This window comes from Platalea leucorodia (assembly GCF_965183815.1).
Source record: "Platalea leucorodia genome assembly, chromosome: 10".
NCBI lineage: Eukaryota > Metazoa > Chordata > Aves > Pelecaniformes > Threskiornithidae > Platalea > Platalea leucorodia.
The window spans coordinates 8,392,908-8,405,376 of record NC_138832.1 but is presented as its reverse complement, the minus strand read 5'-3'; the positions used below and the strand labels follow the sequence as shown (position 1 = coordinate 8,405,376).

The 12,469-nt window shown below is 37.1% G+C and overlaps 1 protein-coding gene across 1 annotated transcript in view; it reads left to right on the top strand.

Annotated features, from left to right (window-relative positions):
* LOC309595828 (transmembrane 9 superfamily member 2-like) overlaps positions 1-11,301 on the top strand; it is a 34,335-nt gene extending 23,034 nt beyond the window's left edge. The window contains exons 14-17 of the mRNA XM_082323213.1: positions 581-732; positions 2,282-2,393; positions 2,818-2,989; positions 10,683-11,301. Coding sequence (XP_082179339.1) covers positions 581-732; positions 2,282-2,393; positions 2,818-2,989; positions 10,683-10,750 — 504 coding nt within the window. The 3' untranslated portion in view covers positions 10,751-11,301. The remainder of the gene's footprint in view (positions 1-580; positions 733-2,281; positions 2,394-2,817; positions 2,990-10,682) is intronic.
* Positions 11,302-12,469: the final 1,168 nt, after the last annotated feature.

Genomic DNA, 12,469 nt, shown 5'->3' with positions numbered 1-12,469 from the left:
GCATACAAGAACTGGTTGGATTGAAACATCTATGGTCCTATGCTTGTAAAATGATGTTTCACTTTGTCATGATTTTGACACTGAGTATATGCTTGTAATGTCACACTAAACTTTTTTTTTCCTGTCTATTCACTAGAATCAGAATTTAATAGTGTTCTTGGAGGTCTTGCTTGCCTTTTGTACTTTAGTAATACCTCAGCAGTTTCATTTTTGGAGTAGTACTTCAGAAGTACTTCAATTTGTACTTGACTAGTTTGAGATAATGCCAGACAACTAAGAAAAAGTTTGTTGTGTTTTTTTTTTTTTTTTTTTTTTTTTTTTTTTTTATTAAGGACTGAACAGATTTCTTTCCTTCGTGTTCTGACTTGCTTACTGGCCAATAGTTGGACTGTCTAAAGCATATGTGTTTTTTCCTAATGATGGATGTCAAGTTTGTAGTTTTTTGGTTTGGTAACTTATGATAGCTTATGGATGAAAATAAGGTTATGTTTATCAAATCTTTAGATGCTAATATTAGGGGAAAGTAATCTTATTTATGATGTAACAACTTACCTTTTAATTACACTAATTTCTTTCAAAGCCTATTGAACATCCAGTTCGTACAAACCAGATTCCTCGCCAAATTCCGGAACAGTCCTTTTTCACAAAGCCATTGCCTGGTATCATAATGGGTGGTATCTTGCCCTTTGGCTGTATTTTTATTCAACTTTTTTTCATTCTGAATAGCATTTGGTGAGTATCACTTTTTTTTCTTTGTTGTTGTTCTGGTTATGTTGGTTTGATAATAAACACACAGTGAGTTTGAACATCCCAAACCAGGAATAAGCCAATTTTTAAAATTTTTGATCTTCTTGCAGACTTCTGTGGAATTTCCAGAATCTGCATATTTATTCCTGTGCTTAGAACTTATAAAACTGGTTATTCTTATTGACAACTGCAAAGTGTGACATTATTATATATATAGTCCTGTTGCCTTCTTTTAACTTTCTGGCTTTGAACAGCACAAGCATGGTTTCATGCTGCTGTAGTTAGGTGGAGCCTAATCCATTGTGGAACCATATTATGGTTTATGAAACTAGTATGATCTAGCAGTTTCAGCTGTTAAATGAGAATCAGGTCAAGATCTTGGGATTCTGTGTTCTGCAAAACAAAAACTCCACCCCTTGTGAAACATGCACACCACTCCTGAATCTTGTCAAAACCTAGTCAAGCAGGTGCATGGAAAATTAAATTGGTGCAATCTTTCATAACTTTCACAATGTAAATATAAAATGTTCAATATATTGTTGTTCAATGCAAAATATTAACCTGAAACTGCCAGGTTTTTAATATGTCCTCAGTTCATGTTGAGATTTCTTACAGAACAGTTTTTTCTGAATCAGTTCTTAAATGCAAATACATTAGATACGTTACCCTTTCACAGTAGTCCTCAACAGAAGTAGAAACTGTGTAATATAGCTATGCTGGAAAATATAATCAGCTGACAAACAGGTGTATTCTGGACTTTTGTAGTTGAAATTAGCAAATTCCTGAATTGTTCCTTGTTATTTATCCTACAGAAGGGAAGCATGGAGGGAATGTGCAACTAATACTCCCTCTGTCAAATCTTATACTGCAGTAATTGTCACCATCACTCAATAGGTTACTTCCCTTATCTGAAAGCCACCAGATTAAAAGTAAACAAGTATATTTCCCTTGCATTTATTTTTGTGAGTGCTTTTGTGTTTGGTTAGCCCTTGGTTTGGAGTCAGACTTGGTATGGGGATAAAGTGGGAGTTGAGGACCATCTGATTAATGTAGTGAGGAGATGCAGAGACACCTGGAAAACTTAGCTGCAGTAGGAGGAAGGAAGTGGGTAGTGTAGCTAGGGAAGAGTACCAGTGATGCAGGAGTCCAGGAAGCGAAAGGTCCTCTTAACAAAGAGACCTGGAGTGATAAATGTGTCTGCTGAAAATTGTCCATAACTGTTCTCTGTGAAGGTTTATAGACGCTAATTTCAGGGGAAGTATAATTGAAGACTTGGAGTGTTGCTCTGTAAAGCAGTGGTTTTATTACTGCTAGCTTAAATTAATGTATATTTACAAAGTATTTTCAGGTAAAGAAAACTTTATGAATCAGCCAAGAGTGGTATAGAGAAAGTTACCCCAGTGGTGTCGTTTTTTTGGGTTTGAGGTTTTTTGTTTTGTTTTGTTTGATTAGCTTAGCATCTGGCAATATAACACTGAAAATTAACTCAGAACTTCAACCAAAAATGACTCTTGGTTTTATTTTTTTATTTTAGGTCTCATCAGATGTACTACATGTTTGGATTCCTGTTCCTAGTTTTTATAATTCTTCTAATTACATGTTCTGAGGCTACAGTTTTGCTGTGCTACTTCCATCTGTGTGCAGAGGTAAAAAGTACAGTTTTGATGTAGATACCACTTGTAGCTGGAAGATGTTAGAAATAGAGTTGAGGTATTCACTTACACTGTGATGTGCTGGACACTGTGAATGGATTGTATTTCAGGCCTTGACATGTCTGTCTTAGCCACTCTTCTGAAATGTGCCTTTTGCTTCAAAATCCACTGTTTGCAGCAGATAAGCAAAAATAAACAGCCTTGATCTTAGAATAATTTCATGTTGATAGTGGAAGCAATACAGCTGACTTTGAGAAAGAAAAAAGTAGCCATGCTCTATGTTGGAATTTTTCTTTTCTTGAGATACGTTTTGAAGAATTAAATGTATTTCATAAAACAATGTTATTTTTTAACCGGCTTATTTATATTCTGATTTCTATGTGATGTCTCTTACGGAATGGTTTATTGTTTCTTTCAGGATTATCATTGGTGGTGGCGATCATTTTTGACGAGCAGCTTTACAGCAGTTTATCTCTTTATCTATGCAGTTCATTACTTCTTCTCTAAACTCCAGATAACAGGAACTGCTAGCACCATTTTATACTTTGGTTACACAATGATCATGGTCTTGATTTTTTTCCTTTTCACAGGTGAGTACAGTGTTCAAACTAAAATGAATGCAGGGGTTTCCGTTTTTTTGAAATGAGAAACATTAGGTGAAATTCAGACTATCCGAAACATTAAATACAATTTATGACTCTTTAGGCAGTGTTACTTTTATGGTTTGTGACACCACATATCACAGTAAGATATTCTTTAATATTGCATGTTATATTAACAGTGAGTTCAAACAATTATATTTTCAAAATGCCGTTCTTGTTTGCTTTGATATCAGGGTTGTTTAACTTGATTCTGGATTTCATAATTGGTTCTAGAAGCTCTATAGTTAGAGATATTGTGCTCTGCATATGAAGAATAATAAAATAAAAGATGCTTTCAGCTTTTGCTGTTAGCAAGTGAAGCAGGTTGGTGCTGGGAAAAAAAACTGTGTTGTCAATAGAGGGTTCTAGTACTGTTAGTAGGCGGTCTTACTTGCTCATTAAGCACCACTTAATGGCCGGAATGTACCTTAACTGGAGGAACCTATTAGAAACATCTCCATTTTTTTAGTAGTCTAACTTTTCTGATGTTACTTATGCACTACAGAATTACTCTAATGTTCATAATCACTTAGCTCAAACTATAATTTCGAGATTGATTAGATGTGAAATCTGTGCCAGATTTACCATGTGTTAGATAAAATTAGAAGCTCTGTGAAGGGTACTGGCCCTTAAAAATAGCCAGGAGCGTTTTGTGTTGGTGTTCATCATACTACTGCTGTGGTATATGTGGTTTTAACACATGAAGTCAGATGTTTTATGTATCACTGTGCTTAGCATCATGAAGTACTGCAGTGGTGAAACGAGAGAAAATGTTAGTTCATCTATAGTGGGTTGTTCCGTAATCCAACCTTTACATTCATTCCTAAGATTTGTAATACAGGATCTCTTTGTGGATGTTTCAGATTGTTGCTTCTTAACATCTTCTACCTGATTATTGAAACCTGCCATAATTACTTTGTGTTGGCTTTATGAAATGCATCGTTTAACTCCCTTGATGCAGTTAAAAAAGAGTAGCTAAAACAAGTAACGAAAGTAAGTCTTAGCATCAGACTTCAAGTTTGTCAGTTCAGCAGTGAGAAGGACCTCTTTCATCTTTATTGCCTCTACTACTGGTCGAGTATGAGGCCAAAAAAGCACTGTTCATAATAAAACACGGAAGAAAATTACTGTATGGGTTTGAACAAAGCAAGTACTCTGTAGATTATCTGGCACTTATTGCTAGATTTTTATTGTTGGTCATTATTTAGACCTGTGTCTCTTCAAAAGAAAGGGCAAAAAAAAAGTTTTAAGTAGTGTGGGAAATAAGGGAGAACTTAATTCTTTTAATTTATAATTATTAGAAGGCAAACATAGAAGTTGGCATATTGCCAGTTAAACCCCTGCTTAAATCCTGGCAAAACAGACAAACTCCAGATGTCCTGTATAATATATATATTAAAAAAACCCAAACCAAACAAACTATAGTGTAAAATGTTTTAATTACTTTTAAACTAAAACCCAGACACACATTAACATATTGCTTTAGCATAGGTTAGTTGCTGTTCTGCCAATTTCAATTTCACTTACAAGATGCAAATTGGTAGAACTAAAAATAGCCCTTTCATATATAAAACGATAATTGAAATTGTCATGGCAGCTGCTGAAATGGTATTAAAAGCTTCAGATGTGCTGATCCTGGAGTTCTTGATGTGGAGGCCAGTGAGGCCCCAAAAGTACAATAATAAACTGGGCTGCTGTTACTTTTGCAGTGTCTTTTTCTTTAACAGAAACACGGTAGTGGTGGCTATGCTGTATTTGTAGTTCAGGAAGAAAGCTGCTAGCTACATGGTCGCTTCTTTTTTTAAAGTTGAATAGAATAGCTAGTCACTAGAAAGGTAGAAGGCATATGGAGTGTGTAATAAATGCTTGTTAATGTAAAATGCTGTGATAGGTTTCTTTCCCATATTTAGTTTGATAATTGATTTTTGAGGGCTGAAACGTAAGCTGTTCTAGATAGATGACTTGAGCAAAGTTAGGTGTAAAATATTCCTTAATAGCACTTGCTTTGGAAAATAAGGGTTCAGTCCTTCACAAGTTTATGGAGGTGAGGGAGTTTACTAACGCAGCTTTACATGGGCGCAATTATAATGTTCTTCCTGTATGTATGTTCCTGAAATGGGGCCTTGAGCTGTTCCACTTAAGTTAATACTAGGTATTTTGGTTTTCTCTCTTCTTGCATATTAGGTCTCAGCAACTGTGACAGAAATGTAAAGGGCAGCATTAATACCTCCTCCGTGGTGGTGTGTTGTGTCACTGTGGACATTACAAAAGGGATTGTAATGAATAAGTAAATAGGAACTGAATGCTTGTATGGCAACGACGACAATAATATAATCTGACCGGTGAAATCTAACAATTAATGTGCACACCCAAACAAGACAATTTTATTACAAAGTGTGGCTAATCTTTCAAGAAATAATAAGTGTGTTGAAAGGGGATAGCTAGATGATTACATGCATTTTATGCTAGGAGACAAAAAATGCTGAACATAGTCAAAGCATGTTGCTTTACAGTGACCTCTATTTTTGAACATAATTTTCACTTGTGAGTTAATGCCATTTTCAAAATTGAGTTTTGATCTTCTGGGTAGATTGTGTTTAGAATCCGAGATTCTGAAGCACCCACCACTGTGCGGTGATTGAAACCAGTATGATACAGAGAGCTTTTAAGGGACATAAGAAGTATCAGCCAAGTGCAGAGTGCTTTTCTATTTGCTTTCTTACAATCTGTTCGTGCTTTGAATTCTTTTTTCTTCATTAAACAATAAAGCTAGAAGAAATGAATAGAGCAGAGCAGTCGGCTTAATGTATTTTGGCATTATTCTGTGTAATAATCCTTGTTTTTAATTTTGAATTTAAACTACTTTACTAATAACTTTCCCTTACCCAGTTAGATGCTAACTTGTGGTCTTCTTTCTGTGTATAAGAAAACTGTTGCTGAGTGGTAGTGTGTATTGAACAGTATAGAAACTGGAGGACAAAAAGATAAAAAAACAACTGAGGTGTTGGTGTCTCCCTCGTAAGTATAAATGGATGCATCGGACATGTTTTGCTTCTTGGCTAGAGAAATGACTTGAGACATCTTCACAACGGGGTTCTTGAATTTTAAATAGCTCCCGCAAAAATGATGTTTTAGCTGTACCTACCTAGGATGATCAGTGATGTACAGTGGGCTGCAGTGCACTAGGATGGCATCGGTTCCCTAGACTAGTAGGGGTTATTTAGAAAGGCAGAGTCTTAAAATATGAAGGTCACCCACTTGAGGAAAAATAAAGGTCTACCCTGCAAAAGTTAGTTCTTAAACATATGTTGTTCAGATGCTTTTTCATTTAATTTAAGCTGGTGAGTGTTTAGGATTGTCTAAAGTAAACATGAGCAAGGAAACGAGTTTGTAATATTAGATTAAAACAAACAAACAGATTTTACAGGCTCATTGGAGGAATTGGTGTCAGGCTTGGTATCTTTGTGCTCTGTCGTTTGGTAGAGATAGCTTATGAAAGCTGTAAAAACCTCACAATGGAAAGGAGTTCAGACCAATCAAAATAATTTGAGAGGTCTCAACTCTTTCAACTAGTGGAGTTTTTTCATTTATTTGTTTGGGGTTTTTTGTTTGTTGTTTTTTTTTTTTTTTTAAGTACTTAGAGTTTTCTTTAACGGCTTTAAAAAAACACCTTTGGGTATCCGTTTTCTGTCATGTTGTGCTCATTGATGTCTGTCAGCAAAGCAGTAAGCTGAAGAGGTATGCTCTTTGTTGATACTGCTTCAAAACTTTGCTTTCAGTTTGAATATGTTTTGAAAGAAACAAATATAAGCCAGATTCTTGGGTGGTCTTATCTAAAGCTTACCTAAATAGTCCCGCTATTCTAATGAGAGGCACATTTTGAGTAAGGGATGATTCTAATTTTGGTGCAAGATGTGCTTAGAAAAATGCTCAAGATTGAAGAGCTGAGTATGCTTTTCGAGAAAGTACATTTCAAGCCATGCTACTTGAGATGGCAAGGTTGTATTTTAACGAGTGCAGCTAATAATGGCAATTTTACTGGGTAGAGTTACAGTTGTAGGAAACTGAGCCTGCACTTACCTGTATTTTAAGATTGGCCTTAGTCAAAGTAGTTAAAAGGGGAATCTGAGAACCTGTTACGCTAGTCAGCACTGGCCTAAAGATCCAGTATGTTGATGCTTTTCTGTGTGAAGTGCTAAAATTTGGAACAAGTGGCAAACTTGTGAAATGGGCTAAAACGTAGAAAACATACTCTGGCTAGAATTTTCAAACAAGCCAAACTACTTCAGGGTTGGTCTTCTTCCCCAGTCGTTATTCATTTGCAGTTCCCTTTCTGATTGGGATATTTACTCCTGTACAGAAAGTTGGAAGCTTTTTGACTGAATTACCTTTTGTGAACCTCTTAGTGTTTCATGGAATTACAAGTACCCCCAGGTCTGAGGTGGAAAAAACACTGAATTTCAGTGGAACCAGGCACTGTACTGCTTACGTTCTTCAAAAAAAAAAAACAAAACCTTAAGCCTTTTGCTGCAGTACTATAAGCAATCCTGTAGGTAAAGCAGCTGTACAACGTAAAGCAGCTGTACAACGTAAAGCAGCTTATTAATAATATTTCCTTAACTTGCATTAATGTCTGTCTGTTAATACTGATTTTGTAATATCACCACAACTCTGTGCTGACCTGAGCTTTTGGAAGTTCCTAGTCTGAGTGTTTGGCCCATGTTACTTTTTTAAAAAAAGAGAGCGAGCGCACTAAAAATGTTTGGTTGATTTGCTGTGATCAATTCTCACTTCTAAATCTGCAGTTGGATTCTTGAGGTGGATTTTCAACCTAGTTGTGATTCTGTCAGCACCTTTAAACCATTCTGATCTCTAAGTGTCAAGTATACTGTTTAGGAGAGGTACTTTTGGGGTCCTTAGTTTGATGGTTTTTTTGAAGTTTCTGGTCCATAGAGCTATCCGCATGTGGAATTTGTAGGGTACATTTGTTCGTGGGAGGGAAGAAGACATTGCAATACTTGTCAGCCCTAATTATCGATGTGGAGGCAACAACAGAAGGAAACTCTGCTGACCAGGGAAGGTACTGACTACATAAGGCTGTATCTTGGTGCTGTCTAGCCTTTCTCTCCTGAGCTTGTAAGTTCGTGGTTCAAATCTGGTGTCAGACAAACATTACCATTTACTGCTTGTGTTAGGAAACATAGTCTTACTCTAGTTCCACTACATTGGCAAAACTTCTGATAAAGTCTAAAAAAGGAGCAGGGGGTACTTGGTCTCTGATTTGCTAAACAGACTTTTTTTAGGAGGGAAGTTGAAAATCAATGTTACTAAAACCTGTGAAAATCTGTTTATAGATGAAATGCTTGTTCACAGTGTGAAGTCTTCAGATTCTGCTATGAATGAGGCCATGTTTTATAGAAAGCTGGTGTATCAGAAAGATTCAGTGACAAGGATTGGAGGAAAATACTGTGGATTTAGAGTGCGTTCCCATACTAATTTATGGCATGCTCAGAAAACTGTGTGGGAAATCTCATTGTTGTGTTAAAGTTATACATTTTTGTTATGATATTACAGTTTTGTTCTAGAACAGCAGATAGATGATTTTTTTTTTTTTAAGATAGCTCATCTGTTAAACATTTGGAAGAAACATTGCTTTCAAAGCCATAAAAGGCTCAAAGTGGGCTATATTATAAAAACAACTAGAAAGCAGATGCTGAGAACCATTATTAGGAAAAAGCCATGAGAGTAAGGCTTAGAGTAACAATGCTGATATTGGAGTATTGGACACAGTAGGAAGGAGTGAGAATTGACCATAAACTGCAAAGACTTAGCGATGTCAAGCCTACAAAGGAATTAAATTCCTTCTGTGGTTGGTGTCTGATCTCCTATCGACAGCAGTAAATCTGCCGTCTCCTACTGTTTCAGAGGATGATAACTGCAAACTTGGAGGGAAAGAGTAATCTGTGGCATATAATAGTAGGCTGTCAAAAAGCCTTTAACTGCAAATATACATGGTAGCACAAAGAATACAAGAATTGGCATGTAGATAATAAGCATCCAAAGACAGGTTCCTCACTTATCAAATGTGTAGATGTCGTCTGAAAGACAGAAATGTAATGAATGTAAAAAAGACAAGTGCTTAATAAGGAACCTGCTAGTTAGTAAACCAGTCACAATGAAATCGTGAAAAAAGTTGGAGCTGATGTTAAACAAGGGCTGTACAAACAGAAAAGGATGAATGTAAAACGGGAGGAGCTCAGTGCATGATCTTGCAAGTGCCTACAGTGTAGCTGGTAAGGGCTGTCACAGGCCTGGCGTGTAGCTGTGTCTTTGAGAATGAATTCAGCTGAAACTGAGACCTTCCCTTTTTTTAGCTGGTCAGGCTTAACAGCTGTGTGGCAGTTTACCCCTAGGTAAAAGCATGAGGGACGATGCATCGCTTCCCTTAGAGGCTTAAGACTTAATTGTATGGTACTCCATGTCTCCTTGCATACCAAGTTCTTAAAGTGATTTAAAAATAAATGTGATGGACAATGTCTTTGCAGTTGCCCCGTACTAGTGACTGTGGGGTGCAAATTACAGACTTGTTCTTCAGCTTAAAAATAGAAAACTGGTATAGACTAATTCATTCAGTGTCATCTCCTCTCTCCATCATCTTTCTCTGCACTGTGCTAACTCAAGCCACAGGACTTGACATGTGGCCCAATGTCCCTCCAGGAGGTAGTTGTGGGGGTTTTTTTTCTCATGCTGTTGGGCTGGATGACTAAAGAACTGGATTGGTAAGAAATCAAGGAAGGCTACACCAAACCAAACCAAGCCACAGGTCTGCTACCCAAGCACCCTGACAGCAGTGCTCCAGGAAGGGGTATGACACCAGGGCAAGCACGTACTGGTACTTTCTCCCAGCCTCCCATCAGCTGTGGCTCAGGGGCTTTTATAGCACTTGAAACAGTGTCTTTGTAATTAATAGCCTTTGGATTTCTTTGTTCATGAATTTGTTCAGTTGCCCCAACTAGTGTATGTTTTAGTTATCTACAGTGACCTGGGAGAAGAAAGTCTGCAGCTTGAATACACATTACATGAAATTATGTGTTTTAGTTTGTGTCACTGCTAGTTTCATTTGATGCTTGCTCCCAACTGCTATAGCACTCAGAGCATTGCTTTAGCAGAAGGAAGTAACGGGATATACAGAGTAAGAAGTTCCCGGTTCTTGACTATAAATAGGGCACAACGAACAGAAAACCGGGCCAGGTGATTTTTCCCAAGGCCTTGTTTTGTGTCATAATTCATAGGTGGCTATGGGCTATTGCAGACCGAAAAAACCCAGGTAGGCGTTGACTTTGTGTGCGTAGAAAAATCAGTTTCTTAAATGGCGCTGTGTGCCTGCTAGTGGTCATAGTAGCATCACCTTTGGTGGTTTAAATGTACATCAAGCAGCCTAGGCCTAAAAGTCATCTTTGATCTAAATCAATATCTTAGCCTAGAGATGAATGTGTGTTGTTAAATTTAACAAGTGCTGTTATTCTGGATAGTTAGCTGGATTACAATGTTATATACTGTCCTGCTGGGAAGTACTTGTTAGATTTTTCTCGCAGAGCAAACTGGAAGATAAACTAACCCTTTTCACTTTTTCTCATTTTAGGGACTATTGGATTTTTTGCCTGCTTCTGGTTTGTAAGTAAGATTTACAGTGTTGTGAAAGTGGACTGAAAAGCTTCAAAGTGTCTTTTGAACATATCTCCTGTGCTGTTTGATAATTTTTACCATGTATTCAAAAACATCCTGTGTAATTATTCTAATTTGTAAAAGCTGAAGAGCAGACTACAGCATAACATACAGATTTTTATGGAAGGAAATGGCACCATTGGAAAAATGTTTACATCAGCATACTTATTGAATATGTTAATTCTAATAATTCTAAAAATTATATCCCGTATTTGATTTAGGACAAATAAAAATTCAGTGAACTAGTTTATTTGAAAAAATGAGTGCATTATACAGTCCTCCAGCTGAAATTCCTTGTGATTTTTATTTTTTTGTTACCTCTTTTGGTTACCCTTTATATACCATGAAAGCATAGGACTGTCAAGTAAATCTGTGTAAAATGTGAATTTTTTTAACTTAACTATGATTGTACATATTGTCCTGCACCTTCTTTACAACTAGATATCTTCTTAAAAATGTACATGCATTTAGTGTAATGTAGACTTTATTAAAAATATCGACACTGGTTTTTGTTCAAATAAAACTGCACAACTCCAGCTGACTTGTTTCTTTTCGTGTTAATTAGGCCTTTGCTACTTGCACACAGATCATGTTAGTTTGACCAGTTGATAGCTCTCAAGTTTTATATTGTTTATAAGCAGTTTGGCTGTGACTTTGGCTGCAAATTGTCTATGCAAGCAGAAGGACTGGTAGGTCACCTGAATCCATGGCTGTAGGATGGACTTCTGAAGCTTCTGAAGCTGCTCCTGCCATTACCTGTGCCTCAGCTGTGCGCTTACTCTTAACTTTGCCCAGAATATTTTTTGCTGGGCAAACCATTACTTTCTGTCAAAGTTGGGGATGAATAAGGGGATCTTCACTCAGATTAATGGGTGAAATACTCAAAGCTTATTAACTGGCATATGGAAATATTCATCACTGGAAGCTGCTTTTCACCATTTAAGCCTGCAATTTAACAAGACCCAAAATCACTTCATATCTTTTCGTAGTCATACAAATACCACGTAATTGTAGTTAATGTTTAATGCCCTTTCCAAAACATAATCTTTGGTATGAGGATTTCAAGTCTCACCTTCATGTGTAGATGTTCCAGGTTACTGAAGTGTGGGACAGATCACCTGGCTAAGCTGGGGCGAGTACCAGGCTGCATCTTTTGAACAGTGCCTGTGGCATAAAAATGAGCCTTCAGACAACTTCACAGAAAGAGCCAAGCGTTAGTGTACCAGGAGGAGCTGGCTACAATAAAGATTGTTTCAAGTGAGGTTCAGGTATGCTCCTGGTGGCAACTCGGCATCCCAAATGTTTTCCCCTCCTACCACCACAATCTCCATTTCCCTCCTCTTCCCTCCCAGAGGTGGAAAACCACAGAGTTGCCGTTAGAGAAATCGGCTTGCGGTTATCTGCTGGTTCGAGAGCACCATTCACTCTATTAAAGATTTCATGCTTATATTGAAATTGGTGCTGCTCTGTTGAAAAAAGGCCTTCCTACTAAATCTTCTATTTAAAGTTTTCGGGGGGGGGGGAGGGGCTTATTCGATACTTTAAAACAAACAAACAAACAAACAAAAAGAATTGTTGGCTGAAGCTGCTTTTGAATTTTACGTGTTCAAAGGGAAATTAATTCATGAGAGAATTTGGAGCTACAATTGGCGTAAAATCCCAGCAGGAAAATTTGCCGGATTAATAAATATGCATTTCACAAGA